Consider the following 16,038-nt stretch of genomic DNA (forward strand, 5'->3'; position numbering starts at 1 on the left):
GGCTCCTGCCCCAAAGGAGGAAAAAAAACCTCGTTCTTAACAAACGTCGATGACATAGGTGTCCACGTGATGAGGAAAATTCAAAATGAGGAAAGACTGCTTTCAGATCAAATTTGTGATTATTGGATTTAAAAATTCAGTGAAAATTCTGAACGACAATATTGAGAACCAGCTAAGCCAAGATGATCGGCTCAAGATTTGTCTCCCAAAACTCCAAGAAAGAAGTTTAAGAGTTCAAAGGTACTACGGAAAAGATCAGGTTCTGAGAACTTGGTATGTTTTCGATGGGAGGTTGAGAAAAAAGGCAACAGTTAAATAAATGGAAATAGAAAATGTCAGTTACCTGAAGAAAGTAGAAAGCATTCGGCTCACAGGAACCTGTGAGTGTCAAGTATTGCCTCCATGTAAAAATACCTTTGTGCGATTTTTTTATTTCAAAGCAACTTTGAGGTTTAGAAAGCCATTATTATTGATATTTTTGGTTTTGTAGACAAGATTTTATTCTAAGAAGGTCAGGAAGCCCATGAAGGATTTCAAGGAGTGTGTGTGGGGGGGGGGTAGTCTGACCTGATTTACATATTTTAGAGGGTGACAATGGCCTGCAGGGAGAGTTGTGGGGAAACTCCACAATTTTCTGTGGGGCCATCCAGGGCGCATCCAGGCTGGGCAGGGGATGTCAGGGAAAGGAAGGAACCAAGACAAGTGCCCCAATTTGTGGCTTTGGCAGCTGCAGGAATGAACGTGCCATTTGCAGTTTGGGTGAAAACAGTGGGGCGGGAGTGGGGGAGGAAGAGATTTCCGGAGAATGAAGGGTTCCCTTTCAGCATGTTCGTCCGATATGCTTGTGGGGCATCAGGTGACGATGTCAATTAGGCCGTTGAGTGTGGAGCCTGGAGCCGGGGCAGGCGATGCACGGATCAGTCTTGCCCTATTTGAGACATTTCATGGTGCATAATGTGGGCGTGTAAGTTATGTGGCAGGCAGCGCGTCCCCACCCCGACTCCCCAGAGCCCTCGTGTTTGCGTTCTGCGCTTCACTTTGAAGAGTTGCCCCCACCCCCATCTGTGATTAGTTTTTTTGCTTTTGAAGAAATAAATATTATAGATGCGAGTTCACCTCCCGTTCCGTCTCTCTTTCTTTCTCAGAAGGAAATTGCCTCTACTCTGGAGTACGCGTTTTTATGCTTCTACTGAATTTTTATATACCCTTAAGCACTTTATAGAAATGTTGTGTGTTTCAAACATACACATAAACGTACTGGACTGTGTGTGTCCTTCTGGAACATTCCACACATTGCTATTTCCAAGTGCATCTGCTTGGTAGATGTGGCTCCGGGTCACCAGCTCCCTTTGAACGGAATTCCATTTTGTGAGTATACCAGGTTTTCACTATTTCCCAGTTGGCATTTAGATTATTTTCGGTTTTTCTAGAATTAAAAAAAAAAAAAAAAAATTGCTGCAATGATCATCTTTGTTGTAATGTGTAATTTTCAAAATATAATATCATGATTCTCAGACAAATATAAAATGAAAACGTCAACATTTTATTCAACTCATTATTAATGAAGAAGTCTGTACAGTATTACAATTTGTTTTCAGAGGGGAAGCTAAAGAATAGACATGTACATAAATAATCAGGATTGTTGCAAGAAATTTTCTAGTCAATGCCAAACTGGTTAATATCTATATAGCAATAGAATAGAGTGGGGTCAATTATATCTCTACCAGAAAAAAAATTTATTTGCATTTTAAAAAAATATGTTTTCGTTGTAGATGGACATCATAAATTCATTTACTTATTTTATTTATTTTTTAATGTGGTGCTGGGGATTGAACCCAGTGCCTCACACCTGTTAGGCAAGTGCTCCACCACTGAGCCACAACCCCAGCCCTTTATTTGCATTTTTGTGGACAATAATCAGGTACGCTCTACCTCACGTTCATTTGGATGACTTCCAGCAAAGAGAGAGAAAGCCAACAAGTGTTGGTGAGGATGTGGAAAAGTTAGAACTCCTGCACACTATTGGTGGGTGTTTGTTACCTTTCTGCCACTGAGACAAAACACCTGAGAAAAAAAACTAAAAGGAAGAGTGAGTTACTTTGGCTCACAGTTCCAGAGGTCTCAGTCTACAGTCTATTGGCCCCATCACTGTGGGCTTGTGGTGAGGAAGGGAGTGATGGCGGGTGTCATGAGACACAGCTGTCACCACATGGCAGCCAGAAAAGCAGAGAGAGGAGAGAGAGAAAAAGAGAGAGAGTAAAGGGGAGAAGGACAAAATATACCCTCCAAAGGCAAGGCCCCCAGTGACCCATCTCTTCTAACCAGGACACCTATCCCTGCAAAAAAATTTCCACCACCTCCCAGGAGTGCCACCAACTGAGGACCAAGCCTTCAGTCCATCAGTCTTTGAAGGACGTCCATATCCAAACTCTAATAGTGGGAATGTAAAACAGGACAGCCACTAGGGAAAACAGTGTAGCGATGTCTCAAAAATTAAAACTAGAAATACTGTATGATCTATCAGTTCCACTCCTGAGAGTATGCACACAGTGGCATATAATTCAACTTTAAAAAAAGGAAAAGAAATTCTGGGTGGTCAATTTATAGAGACACAAAGCAGAACAGTGTCTTGGAGGGACAGGACAAGGGAGGAATGGGGAGTTATTATTGAACAGGTACAGACTTTCGGTTTTGCAAGAGGAAGAAAATTCCGTGGTGGTAATGGTTGAATGCATTTGATGCCACTGAACTGTACTTAAAAATGGTTAAGATGGAAAATTTTGTGATCCACATTTCACCAGAATTGAAATGTGTTTAAATAATACAAAACCAATTGCAACAATATCATTTTTCTACAGCTGACAAAATTGTAAAATAGCCTAGTCAAAGACAGCACTCTGACAGAATCTGATGACCCCAGAAGTCCCCTAGACAATGCCCTGCAGTGCTTTGAAAGGACACTCATCTGCCCATTTCAAAGCCTTTCCCAACGTTTACTCCAGTGTATTTCTCTTCTTGTGCATGTAGGAAAGTTCTTTATACCTTGGAGGGGAATTGCCAGGTTGCAGATGTATATGCCTTTGATATTCTGGATGCTGTCAAATTGTTTGCTGAAGTGAGAACTCTGCTACTTTACACTTGAAACAGCAGCAGAAGCAGAAACCCAAATGGCCCAGTAAACTTATAAAAAGGTGTTCAGCCTCGCTCGTAATCAGAACAGTGCAAATTGGAATGACTTTAAGAGCATTTCACCCTTACCAGTTTTGCAGAAATTCAAAAATCTGCCATTATCAAGAGTTGGCAGGATATTAAATTAGAGTCAGGAGTACCTCACTGAAGAATTCTAAAGTATGCGGCTTGGAAGAAAATACAGCAAATCCTACCACAGAGCCCTACTGCCAATCCTCCCTTGAGGAAGTAATGCCAGTCTCTTATGCAAGATTTAAGGAAGGAAAAGTGCGTTGCATGTTAGGGAGGAAAGAAGATTTCAAAACCTCTACCTTTTAAAACAGTTCACTTTAAAGTCTGACTTTCAGGTCTTTTTATGGTTGATAATAAAATATGTATGACACAGTGTTTTAAGAACTATGTTAGAAGTCAACATCTACCTAGATGCTGTTTACCAAAGGCACTCTTCAAATCATGCAGGACAAAAATAAAACAGTGGGGGGGAAAAAGTGTTAATGACAACAGATAAAGTGGGATTTAAGACAAAGATGAATTGAGACAAAGATTTTTTTTTTTTAAAATAAACAAGGAGAAGCCTTAAAGAAGGCACAATGTTCTCATATATTAAAGGGATGGATAATTTTATATCAATATATAAGAAGAAAACCTATTTAAATTCGGTGGAGATACTGACGGGAACACAATGGGAATGGTAGGCCTTACCTCGTTTTTCTTGAGATTTCACAGCAAGAGTAGTCAAAACTGCACTGAGTAGGCATACGGAGAAATTCATATGTGACTGAGTGAACATTATTTCAGATGTGCATGAAAATTTTACAGAAATTGATCATCTTCTAAGCAGTAATGGAAGCTATTTTCAAAAAATAAAATAAAATTCCTAAAATTCACATTTTCTGACCACAATAACAAAAGGAGACATTAAATGAAAAACACTCTTCCAAATAAACTTAGAACAAAAAGAAAAGAAAAAGAAAGCCAACTCTTCAGTTGTAGAATATTTTTTAAATATCGATATGATGCAGCTAAATTTTTCCTCATGTGAAAAATCATGGCTGAGAGCGGGGCTTCTTGCCTCAGTGCTGTTGACATTTGGGGGTGCAGAGTTCTGTGTTCAGGGGCAGGTTAGAGAGGAGCAGCATCCGTGGCCACCACCTCCAGATGCCAGGAGCAGCCTCAGTTGTGAGAACCAAAAGTGTCTACAGACATTGTCCAGCCTCCCCTGTGGGGTACCCTGGTTCCTATTTGAAACCCTGCCCCAGATGCCTCTGTACCACAAAAACAACCAGCAAAGAAATAAACTGCTTCATTTGAAAAAGCTAGATAAAAAACGAATAGCAAAGGACACCTGAGATCCAAGCAGAGAAGAAACAGAGTCCAACTGATAATGATCAAGAAGTTGCCAAATAGATTTTTTTTTAAATATTAAGAACTGGTTCTTTTGATTGACAGTTAAGATATACAAGCTTTCGAGAAAGAAAAATTTAAAAAGCAGTGTGCCTTGACAGTAGTATACTTTAGAATCATAATTGTAATATTGTAATATTGAGGGATCTAACTACAAAAACCATAAAGTGGACTAAAAATATAGTAGTCTAGTGTTAAAATCTGAATGAAATGGATAATTATATATTGGAGATACATGTGTGTGTACACACACACACACACACACACACACACACACACATATATATCTTACCAAAACTGACTCAAGAAAAAATGGAAACTAGAATAGACCTATTATTGCAAAAACACACAAACAAAAACACTGGGCCTCCCATGGCTTTTAATATTGTTGATATTTTTAAATTTTTTTAGTTGGAGTTGGACATAATCCCTTTATTTTATTTATTTTATTTATATTTGGTGCTGAGGATTGAACCCCGCACCCAACACAGGCTAGGCAATTGCTTTACTGCTGAGCCACAACCCAGCCCCCCCTCAGGTGGTTTTATATCTAAACAACACTTAACGTTTCTCTACGGCAAATATAATATCTATGCTGTATGTTATTCCAAGATATAAAGAAAAAGGGAAATATTGTCTCAGCTCTCTTTTTAAAGCTGACCAAAATACAAACACCAAGATATGATAAAGATAATCCTAACAAATAAAAACTAAGAGATATGTAAAAGACATTCTCTCATAAATAAAGACATTCCAGATTCACAGAATATACAGGCAAGGGCAGCAATAGCAATATCAGACTCCACTGAATTCAAGGAAAAAGTGAGACCAAAAATGAGACACATTATAATAATAAAAAATTTGATGCATAATGAAGATGCAATTAGCCGTCTTCTTGCAATAAGACCCAACTTCTACCAAAACAAAACCTTTAAATATTAAAGGGAGATTTTGATGAATGCAGAAAACTCAGGGGCAAACTAGGCAAGCCCGTGTCAGATTAGAGCCAAAAAGTAAGAAAGGAGTCTAAATAATAATCACTGCTGACCAAATAGACAATGTTCTTCTGCTATGTTCATCTGCCAACATAGCCCACGCTCAGCTTACAAGTACTGTGGGACATGTGTGAAATTTCACTGTATTTGGATCCCAAGTAAACCTTAACAAATTCTCAAAAGGGCAAATAATTCACTTAATTAGTAGCAAAAGGAAAAGAAGCAAAATGAAATAAACCACTTAGACATCACAGAACTCTTCTTCAACAACTGTTGAGTCAAAGAAAAAAAAATCATAAAAATAAATACCTGTACATAAAATAAAGAACAACAACACAATCCTTCCATGATGAAGTCTTCGAGAGATGTTAAAACCATGCTCCAAGGAAAATTCACAGCATTAAACATATTACTAAAAATAAAGAATGGGAATAGATGATTTTAAATTAACAGACTGTTAAAAAGCAGATGGAGGGATTAATAAAGATAAAATGAATATTAGCATTCATCAGAAGACAGAGAAGCAGAGGGATGAATTTGAGATCTGGTTCTTTTGAGGGGGGAACAATATACCTGAAACTGAAAGTCCATTTAGTTTGCCTAATACAGAAAATGCAGATATTTAACATTAGAAACTAGAAAGAGGAAACAATCACAGATGCAGAGGAAATAAACATAATTATGAATGTGTGAATGGCCAGCTTCACGGGAGCGCAGGTGTATATATGATGCATGGGGGGAGAGGATACGCCGATCTGTGTTTAGTGTTGAGAAATTCTCGTATGTACCATCAGTGTCTTCTTGAATTCTGAAAATTACCAGTTGGAAAATATCATGATAAATGAAGCCAATAGGAAAATGAGCTATAGGAAGAAAAGTGCTAAACATTATCGCGAGATTTATTAATTCAAAGAATTGAACAAATGCTTCTGTAACCCAGGGCTTATGACATGCCAGACATATTTGATCCTTAACCACCTGAGAAGGTAGGTTTGATTTTATCTACATTGTACGGTTGAAAACAACTGAGGCACAGAGAGGTTAAGTTAGTCGGTCAAAGTCACTTAACTGCTGGTCAGGGCTAGGGCCAGGCTGATACAATGGCATCCAACATTTGCAGTCCTTGCTATTATGTTGCACAGTGAATTGATGCAGAGATGCATTCCAGGAGGGAAGATCAATACCATAAAATGATCATTCACAGCTGGGCGGAACTCTCTGGCAAGGGCTCAAGTGCTGTCTGTCCAGGGTGAATGTCTACAAAATGGCCAGCTGCCAGGGAGCCCTGGTTCCCCCACACGTGCTCCAAGTCATACAGAGATCCAAGCAGAAAGGAACTCCCCCTCAGCACAGAGCCGGGACCCCCACCATCTCATCTGAATGCCCCCCCCAAGTCCTGAGGGGCAGATGTGAGGGTATCGCAGGCCAGGTCCTTCTAACACAGATGCCCTGTCCTTCTTAGATCCAGGAGATGGTGCACTCGGAGGTCGCTGCCTATGACTCAAGCCGGCCAGGACCTCTGCTGGGTCGCCCCGCGATGCTGGCCAGCCACATGAGCGCCCTCAGCCAGTCCCAGCTCATCTCCCAGATGGGCATCCGGAGCAGCATCACCCACAGCTCCCCGTCACCCCCAGGGAGCAAGTCAGCCACCCCCTCTCCCTCCAGCTCCACGCAGGAGGAGGAGTCCGAAGCACATTTCAAGGTAGGCGGGGTGGACAGCACGCTGTCAGATGCCCTCCCATCTGTGGGGACGGGCCCTGTGGGGACTTCACTCTGGAAAAGCCTGGAAGGGGGCCGTGCCCTTTGCTGGAAACCAAGGAGGAAGAGATCAGCAGATGGGTCAGGTGGGCAGGAGCAGTTAGTCATCAGGGAGCACCCAGGGGACCTAGGGACACCAGGCTTCAGGTGCTAGATCTCCCGGGCACTGTTGGCAAGCTCAGCCTCAGTCCCAACCCTCACACACACCGCAGAGACCCCTCTAACCGTGGTGAAGGATGGCGGGAGGAGGAGTCACGGAAACAGGGCCAAGTCTCATTCCTGATGGCCAGCGCGTCTCTTCAGTGGCATCGATGACATCAGCAAGCGCCTCAGGGCCTGGTCTCCTGCCACTTTGACCTTTGAGAGAACGTTTTGTTGTTGTTCTTGAATATCGCTCACAAAAACATTTCAATATCTGGACAAATATCAATCATATATTTCTATGGGGTGCACAGTCGTGTCGATATATGACATGGAATAATTGAATCAAGCTAATTAACGTAGCCCTCACTTTAAATACTTATTCTGACAAAAATGTGCGGTCCAACCCAGGTCCTGTGGGCCTGGGGCATTCCACACTGACTGGGGATGGGGCACGGAGACAGTGGTTCCATTGTGGGGGTGCACCCTCTCCCAGCACCCCTGAAGTCCACAGGTGGTAGGCCTCTTCAAAACATCAGGGATGAGAGCCGCCACCTGCCCACGCCCTGGTCCTTTGCAGGGACCCCAAGGCTCCTCCTTGTTAGAGAGCTTCTTTTTTTTGCTGGGCACAGAGGCCCAGAAAGGTCAGAGGCAGGAGTTTGTGTCCAGAATCCCCCATGAGCCAGCGGCAGAATGAGGAGTTGTCCCATGACCCTGCCTCCACGGCCCTGTGCCTCTCTTCCTCATGAGGACCTCTCCACGTAGTGCTGAAGGACTGAGGCTTGGCGTGGTGGGTGGCTGCAGAGGGGGGACTCCAGGACAGAAGCGGTGTTCTGTTCCTTCTCCCCCCGTCCTTCAGACATGGAGGCCTGAGTCTCATCCTCTGGCCTCCAGTTCCCTTACCTGCTCATGGTGTCACTGTCATCTTCTTGGCGCACTGAGTCACAGACTTTGCAGCAGGATCCAGGACCGTGGACCAAAGGCCCCCGTCCTGGTGTGGCCTGAGGGTCCTAACAGATCCACTTAGGTCTGTGGGGAGCATCTCAACCCCCTCCCCATCCTGGAAACTCTAAGTGGGATTGTGATCCTGCAGCCTCTCTGGATGGTCCCCAGCTCCAGGGCTGGCCTGATGGTGTCACATTCGCTTCATCCCTTCCCACCACCCGCCGGGGGCCAGTGGAGAGCCACCTGCCCAGAGTTGCACAGCAGCTACAGCTTGGGGGGACTGACCTTTTATGATCAAGGGAATCTTTGGAGAGTGTTCGTGATCACGTCGGGGAGGGGGCTGCAGAGGGAGAGCAGTTAAGAAAAAACACATCTGAAACTTGGAGATGGCCCCAAAGACCCCACAGTCTTTCAGAGTCAGACCCAAACATGGTCTAACAGGCCACTCAGGAACCCCTGCTTCTCCAACAGAATGTGTCTTTGCTTTGACTCCTGTTCCTTGCTGATGAGGGAATTTTGCAAAGAAAAACATTAACTTGGGGGAGGGTGGGGGGGACAGAAAAGCAGGTGCAGTGGGCAATCCCAGCAGCTCGGGAGGCTGAGGCAGGAGGATTACAAGTTCAAAGCCAGCCTCAGCAACATAGCGAGGCACTAAGCAACTTAGCAAGACCCTGTCTTAAAATAAAAAATAAAAAGGGCTGGGGATGTGGCCTCTGGGTCAATCCTTGGCACAAAAAAAAAAAAAAAAAAATTAAAGCTTGATAAAGACACAAAGGATTTCTGATCAACAGAAGAGATTTAAAAATCCATCAAGATTAAAAGTCTACAGGGCACTAGCCAGTTTCCCCTGTGATTTAGTCACCTGGGTCAGCAGTCAATCTTGCAGGGACTTCAGAGGCGTCTAGATTTCTCCGAATCGACTTTCCACTTGTCCTGGTTCTCTTTGATGAGTCAAACCGATACCCAGCCTCCTTCCCAGGCCGTGTGTCTTTTTCTGTCTGTCGCTCCCCGGGTGTGAGCCGGGCTGGGCAGGCCCACGGTGGGATGCTGAGCAGGGTCCAGCCCCTGGAGCTGGCTGGGGCGGCCGCGGGCAGGAGGTTCAGCTGGTGTGAACCTGACTCCTGTCGCCTGGGCAGATCTCAGGAGAGAAGAGACCCTCTGCAGACCCAGGAAAAAAGGCCAAGAACCCAAAGAAAAAGAAGAAGAAGGACCCCAATGAGCCACAGAAGCCCGTGTCGGCCTACGCACTCTTCTTCAGAGACACTCAGGCTGCCATCAAGGGGCAGAACCCCAGTGCCACCTTCGGAGATGTGTCCAAAATCGTGGCCTCCATGTGGGACAGTTTGGGAGAGGAGCAGAAGCAGGTGAGCCACCATCCCTTTCCGGGCCACACCCAGGGCAGACTTTGAAGGTGTGAGGCCAGAACCAGCCTTTGGGACCAGAGGCTGCTGCAGAGAGCTCTTGGGCTCAGCTTGCCCGTCTGTAAGCCAGGAAGCTTGGTCCCTTCCAGCCCTACTATTTTGGGTTGCATTCACCAATGATTTAACCATTCTATACTCTATTTCCTGTCCATGAAATGGTCAGAGTTGACCATCTAACTGAAGTCTGAAGTCTAGGCCAGAGCTTCCTGTACCCCTAGCCATGTACCTATGGCCCCCTCTAAAGGCCTCTGGGGAACAGGGCCCAGAGCTAGCTTATAAACAGAGCAATTACCAGATGTGCAACCTCAGAGTGACTGCCTAACCTCTCTGAGCTGTAAAACAAGGAAGATGGCTCCCATTCTCTGAGCATGTCTGGGCTGAGCTCTCTGCTGGGCCCCTTGACCATGACCTCACTGCATCCTTGCAACACCCATGGAGTGGCCATCGCTTGCCTATTATGATATGAGGAGATGGAGACACCAGAGGCTGACCTGTCCCAGGGCACCATCCTGAGTCAGGTTGGAGCCAGGACTCGCACTCAGGTCTGTAGAACCAGGAGGCTCCGTTGGGTTGTTGGCCTAAGAGCAATTAATCCAGTAATCAGATAAGTAAATGTAAAATGACAATGGTGACTGTGTCACATGCCTGGAGGGTACCTGAGAGCAAAAAGGGAGGGAACAGACTTAGTCCTGGGGCCGGGACTACGTTGCCAGGTGAGACTTGAAGGGTGGGCTCCCTTGGCCAGGGGAGTCCAGCGAGTGCCTGGCCCTGGGAGTCCAGGGTGGCTAAATGCAGAGATGGAGCTGGGAGGTGGGCGGGGCCAGGGAAGGGATCAAGTCCTTGTCTGGCTTCGTGAAGGCCAGTAGAGTGGACATGGCAGGCCCCTGTCAACTAGGTGGGAGACGACAATGGCTGGGACCAGGCAGATGGGGCAGGGGTTGCAGAGCTTTGTGGGGACTCGTTTTGGAGATTCAGTTTTGCTTTCTGGGTGAGTAGAGATGCCATTCGCTGAGACGGGGACATGGGGAGAGGAGCAGCAGCCTGGACTGGAGAGAGAGGCCGTCGATGTATTTATTTGAAATGCTTTCTCTATCAGACTCTAACATTTAAAACACCTCTGGGCTATAGGCCAGGGCAGTGGCAGAAGTTTATTTGGGAGGTGAAACAGGGAAGGAAGGCAGTGACAAAGGGCTCCTGTCAGGGATCCCCACCATGGTCCTGGAGCACAGTCCTGCCCAGGAACTCAGGCCAGCGTAGAACCTGCAGGGTTGCTTGGCTAGCGGCAAGGCTGCGGGGCGCCAATCACTGGGTGAGAACAGCTCCAGGGGACAGGACTCTCCAGCTCTCTAGCCTCCCCCTCCACACAAGTGGCCGATGAGGCTCCTGCTGCTCCAGAGCCCTGGGGCCAGAGGCTGCTTGGTGGCGCTGGGCGTTAACTGGGCTTTTCTGCAGTGCCGAGGACCAGAGGCATGGCAGGTCCTGCCCGCTTCTGCCATAGGGACCATGGTTTCCATTTGGCACGCTCGGGCATGCGTCTCCCTTCCTATGACACCGCTTTATGTGGGGGAGGGTGTCCTCTCCCTTTTGAGCAGTCTTAGAGGGATAGGGATCTCAGGTCCCCTGCCTCTAAAGCCTCCGCCCACCAGATGCCCACTCCAACCCATCCAGTGCAGCCCAGGGGTAAGAAAAGGTTGTTGAGAGTCTGACCTCCCACACTGTCCTGTTTATTTGTATTTATTTGTTTATTTGTTTCAGTGATGGGGATGACTCCAGGTCCTTGCACATGCTAGGCCAGTACTCTATCAACTGAGCATTACCACTGGCCATGCCTACAATACTACATGTGAACCTAGGTCCAAAATTCCTAATAACAACATGAGCAAAAATAAATCCAGACTAAGACACTGAACAAGCAGGGTTCCTGCCAGCATGCAACATTAAGAAATGTGCATCATGCTGGGTCAGAAGAGAGGGCTTCCAGAAGCTTCGTCTTTCTGAAGCCAATGGTACTGATGTCCAGAGAGGTGAAGCATGTTTCCCTGTCCTCCACACTCTCTGTGCAGCCCAGAGAGGGGCCAGTGGGGGACTGACCCATCTTCTGATCACACTGCCCTCATCCACACATGGCCCTAGAATCCACGCCTTCTCATCCTGAGCTCTGCATTGGGACCCCTCTGTGACATTCTCCCGGTGGTTGCCCATGTCTTGGATTTTCCAGGCCTACAAGAGGAAGACTGAAGCAGCCAAGAAGGAGTATCTGAAAGCTCTGGCAGCCTACAGGGCTAGCCTTGTCTCCAAGGTAACAGGATGCCTAGGTAACTGACAAGAGGGATGGCCCAGAACTGGGGCCCATGGGAACGGCCGGCCCCAGGGGCTTGGAAAGGCTGGGTGAGACCTCTAGGTCACACCTGTAGTGCACCACAGTGCACCTGGCCCACGCCTCATGTGCATCATGTTCTGCTGAGTTCTTCCTGCCAGAGCCCAGCAGAGGGAGGGGGCCCATGAAGGGGAGTAGAAGCTGGGGAGGGGCATAGCCAGAGGATGCTTGCCACAACCCTGGCTTTGCTGCAAGACCCAGGACCATGGAACTCCCCCAGGGGTGGGGGGCCAGGCAGGGATAAAAGTGTGGGTGGGAGCTGGTGGTGCATGCCTGTAATCTCAGGGGCTCAGGAGGCTGAGGCAAGAGGATTGCCAAGTTCAAGGCCAGCCTCAGAAACTTAGCAAGGCCCTAAACAACTTAGTGAGACCTGTCTCTAAATAAAAACTAAAAAGGGTGGGAGATGTACTTGTTGAATTCCACCTGGCTCAATCCCCAGCATCCAAAACAAAGGTGGGGGGAGGTGGCAGGTGGCCTGGTCAAAGACAGGAGCACTAAGGACCCAGTGTGGCTGTGGCTGGCTAGTCCACAGCTCACAGCTCTCCCCAAAGGCCAACCAGGACACCCTGGTCTCACAGCCCAAGTCCTGGCTTGTCATCACTTCTTCTCCAAAGTAACTGGTTTTCATCTCCTTCCAGAGCCCTCCGGACCAAGGCGAGACCAAGAGCACTCAGGCAAACCCCCCCGCCAAGCTGCTGCCCCCCAAGCAGCCCATGTACTCCATGCCGGGCCTGGCCTCCTTCCTTACACCCTCTGACCTGCAGGCCTTCCGGAGCGGGGCCTCTCCCGCCAGCCTCGCCCGGACACTGGGCTCCAAGTCCCTGCTACCTGGGCTCAGCGCGTCCTCGCCGCCACCGCCTTCCTTCCCACTCAGCCCCCCCCTGCACCAGCAGCTGCCCCTGCCACCCCATGCACAGGGTGCCCTCCTCAGCCCACCTGTCAGCATGTCCCCGGCCCCCCAGCCTCCCGTCCTGCCCACACCCATGGCGCTCCAGGTGCAGCTGGCCATGAGCCCCTCGCCTCCAGGGCCACAGGTAAGCAGGGCCGAGTACAGCCCCGTCTTCTATGACCCTTTCAGGAGAGGGGAGGTGGCTGCAGAATTCCAGTACTGGCCTCCTTTTCCCATATCTGAAATGGGTCTCCTGTGCCGTGCCTGCAAGGCAGAGGCTGCAGTGAACATTGCCAGTTAGATCCCTCGGCTCTTCCAGGGCCCCTCTCACCCTCCGTCCACTTGAGCTTCCTGGCCTGAGGGGCTGAGGCCACCGCTGCTTCTGCCAGATCAGCACAGCCCTGGCTCCCCTACAAGCCCCCGAGGCCTGAGCCTCACTGAGTGCCCCAGAGACTGTTCCCAGGCTCACGCTCAGCCCGGTCCCTGCATTGACAGATTGGGAAGCTGAGGCTCAGGATAGGAAAGTCACCCCCTGGTTCAGCCAAGACAGAGGTACTTTTCCAAAAGTGCTCCATGGGAGCAGAGTGGACCTCCTGTGACCCCCAGGAGGTGCCTCTGCAGAGGGGATGCCCTCAGACACAGGGTGACTGAACCACCCCGGCCTCCTGAGTCAGGCCTCCCCTGGGCCTCTCTCCACTCACATCCCTCGCTTCCCCCGTAGGACTTCCCGCACATCTCTGAGTTCCCCAGCGGCTCGGGACCCCGCTCACCTGGGCCATCCAACTCCACGAGCAGCGGGGACTGGGACAGCAGCTACCCCAGCGGGGAGTGTGGCGTCGGCACCTGCAGGTCAGTCCCCATCAGCCTCCATGGGTCCTGCCTTTGTCCACCCACCCAGGGAAAATGGGAACAGGGACAGAGGAGTAGCTCAGGAAAATGTGGAGCTATGTCATCAGCCCTGCCCAGGGGACACTTGGAGCCTGCAGGTAGTGCAGGGCAAAGCAGGGGCCCAGCGCACTCAGCCAGCCTGACGCCCAGGCCCGCTGGGCACACCGAGGCCACCTTTATTCCTTCTGTCCTGTTTTTTCCAAAAATTCTTCCATATGACATTCCCAGGTGGGCCCCATGCCTTAGGCCAGGCTCCCTAGAAGCAGAGCCTCAGGAGTTGCCTGGAGGGCTGATGGGAGAAGGGGGCGAGGAAGGCAAGACGGGGCAGGGGAAGGGGTCGGTGAGGACAGGCCCTCAGCTGGACACTCCATACGGCCTGGTCCCATGGGAACCCTGAAGCAGGATTGGTGGCACGACGCAGGTCCCACCAGGAGCCCCCGTCAGTCGGCCATTGGCTACGGGCTGCCCACAGGCCCCAGGGTGGCCCCCAGGGAAGGCGGGCCTTACTCACCGTGGGCAATTCCCTAGAGAAGGGGACGTCGGGGTGTGCAGGAGCTAGATGTGGTCCCCTGGGAGAAAGGGCCAACTGTCCAACCCACGAAGCCCCTACCTTAGAAGCCCCCCAGCCCTGCAGCAGCATCTCTCCCCAGAACCACCCGGCTCTCTCTGGTCCACCTCGCTAACTGCCCCTCCTCCAGAAAGCCCCCTTGGAGCCAGGCCACACCAACTCTAAGGCAGAGGGACTTGGTTTCAGCCAGCAAGAGGGAACGATGGGACAGGACGGGGAGCTCCAGCCCCCACCCTGCCAGCCGGTCCCCGTGCCCTTGGCACAAGCGAATCCGCAGGTCCTGGGGAGACTGTGGCCCGGGCAGATGTCCTGCAGAGCCCCACGCTTAGTGCTTAGTGGAGGGGTGGCCAGCTCGGCCACCAGGCAGCAGCCTCCCCAGCCCTGCATCGCTCTTGCCACACAGGATACTGCCAGGCACTAGTGACCCCACACACAGCAGGACGGCTTCTGCATGGGTGGCAGTCCCGCTGCACAAGGACGCCCTTCCCCAGACCGCCTCTCATCAGCCCCTTCCCCTCACCGCAGTTCCCTTCCCCAATGTCAGGGTGCCAGGGGCAGGAGGTCCGTCAGGGATGTGTCCAAGCCTCCCCTGGGCCTACCCTGTGCCCAGCACGGATGTTGGTTCCTATTCTAAATCCATAAAAACCACCTGCCGCCTGCACTTCTGTTTGGAAGCATACAAATGAAACATGGTGGTCCCAACCTGCCATGAGAGCTCTGGGGACGTTGGGATGGGCTTCCTTGAAGGGCAGACGCCCGCTGCCCTCTTCTTGGAGCTGAAGATGGCACCCCCCACCCCGGGAGGATCCAGGAGGGCCCTTTGGTTCAGCTGGGTGGACAACCAGGAGGACCCTGGCCATCCCCGATTTGACCTCAGAGGGGCAGCTGGTCAGGGTGAGGGGCGAAGGGCCAGAGCACAGGGCCCTGGGGCTCCCTGGCCCGCGTCACAGCGCCAGGGGGGCGCCCAGCAGCTCTGACAGCCCCTCTCTCTCCACAGCCTGCTCCCCAGGGACAAATCGCTCTACCTCACCTAATCCCGCCTCCCTCCCCTCCCCGAGGCTGGCTGGAAGGGCATGTCAGAGCCAGGAGGGCTGCCCACAGCAGAGAGGCCGTGGCAGGAGGCAGGGTGACCGGCCAGCATAGCAGTGACACACCCCTGCCCTGGGCTGAGTCTCTTCCTCGACCTCCCGCCAGACTCTGCAGAGGCAGCCCGCTGCCCGGCGCCCGCCGGAAGAACCTGCAGGAACCTTCTGCCCGCTGACCTGCTTGCTCCAGGGTAACCGCGGACCCTGCTCCTCGCCCTGCACACAGTCCCCTCTGTCTGGACGTCTGGCCCCAGCCCAAGCTCACTGGGCCACCCTGCCGGGGTCACTGACCAACAGAAACTCGCCCCAAGATGCGCGGCCAGGGGCCGGCCCAGCCACAGACGCGCAGGTTTTCCAATGTGAACTAAAGATTCTGAG

At 50.0% G+C, this 16,038-nt stretch overlaps 1 protein-coding gene across 4 annotated transcripts in view; it reads left to right on the forward strand.

Moving 5' to 3' along the window:
- Tox2 (TOX high mobility group box family member 2) overlaps nt 1–15,836 on the forward strand; it is a 125,342-nt gene extending 109,506 nt beyond the window's left edge. For 2 of the 4 annotated variants that reach the window (XM_076849113.1, XM_076849112.1), the window contains exons 4-9: nt 7,051–7,290; nt 9,569–9,796; nt 12,072–12,152; nt 12,869–13,264; nt 13,841–13,968; nt 15,770–15,836. In XM_076849113.1, coding sequence (XP_076705228.1) covers nt 7,051–7,290; nt 9,569–9,796; nt 12,072–12,152; nt 12,869–13,264; nt 13,841–13,968; nt 15,770–15,836 — 1,140 coding nt within the window. Of the gene's footprint in view, nt 1–7,050; nt 7,291–9,568; nt 9,797–12,071; nt 12,153–12,868; nt 13,265–13,840; nt 13,969–15,572; nt 15,622–15,769 lie in introns of those variants that run through there. The other 2 variants (XM_076849115.1, XM_076849114.1) reach the window with 1 other exon arrangement.
- Nucleotides 15,837–16,038: the final 202 nt, after the last annotated feature.

The sequence above is a fragment of the Callospermophilus lateralis genome, chromosome 3 (assembly GCF_048772815.1).
Source record: "Callospermophilus lateralis isolate mCalLat2 chromosome 3, mCalLat2.hap1, whole genome shotgun sequence".
NCBI classification, from domain to species: domain Eukaryota; kingdom Metazoa; phylum Chordata; class Mammalia; order Rodentia; family Sciuridae; genus Callospermophilus; species Callospermophilus lateralis.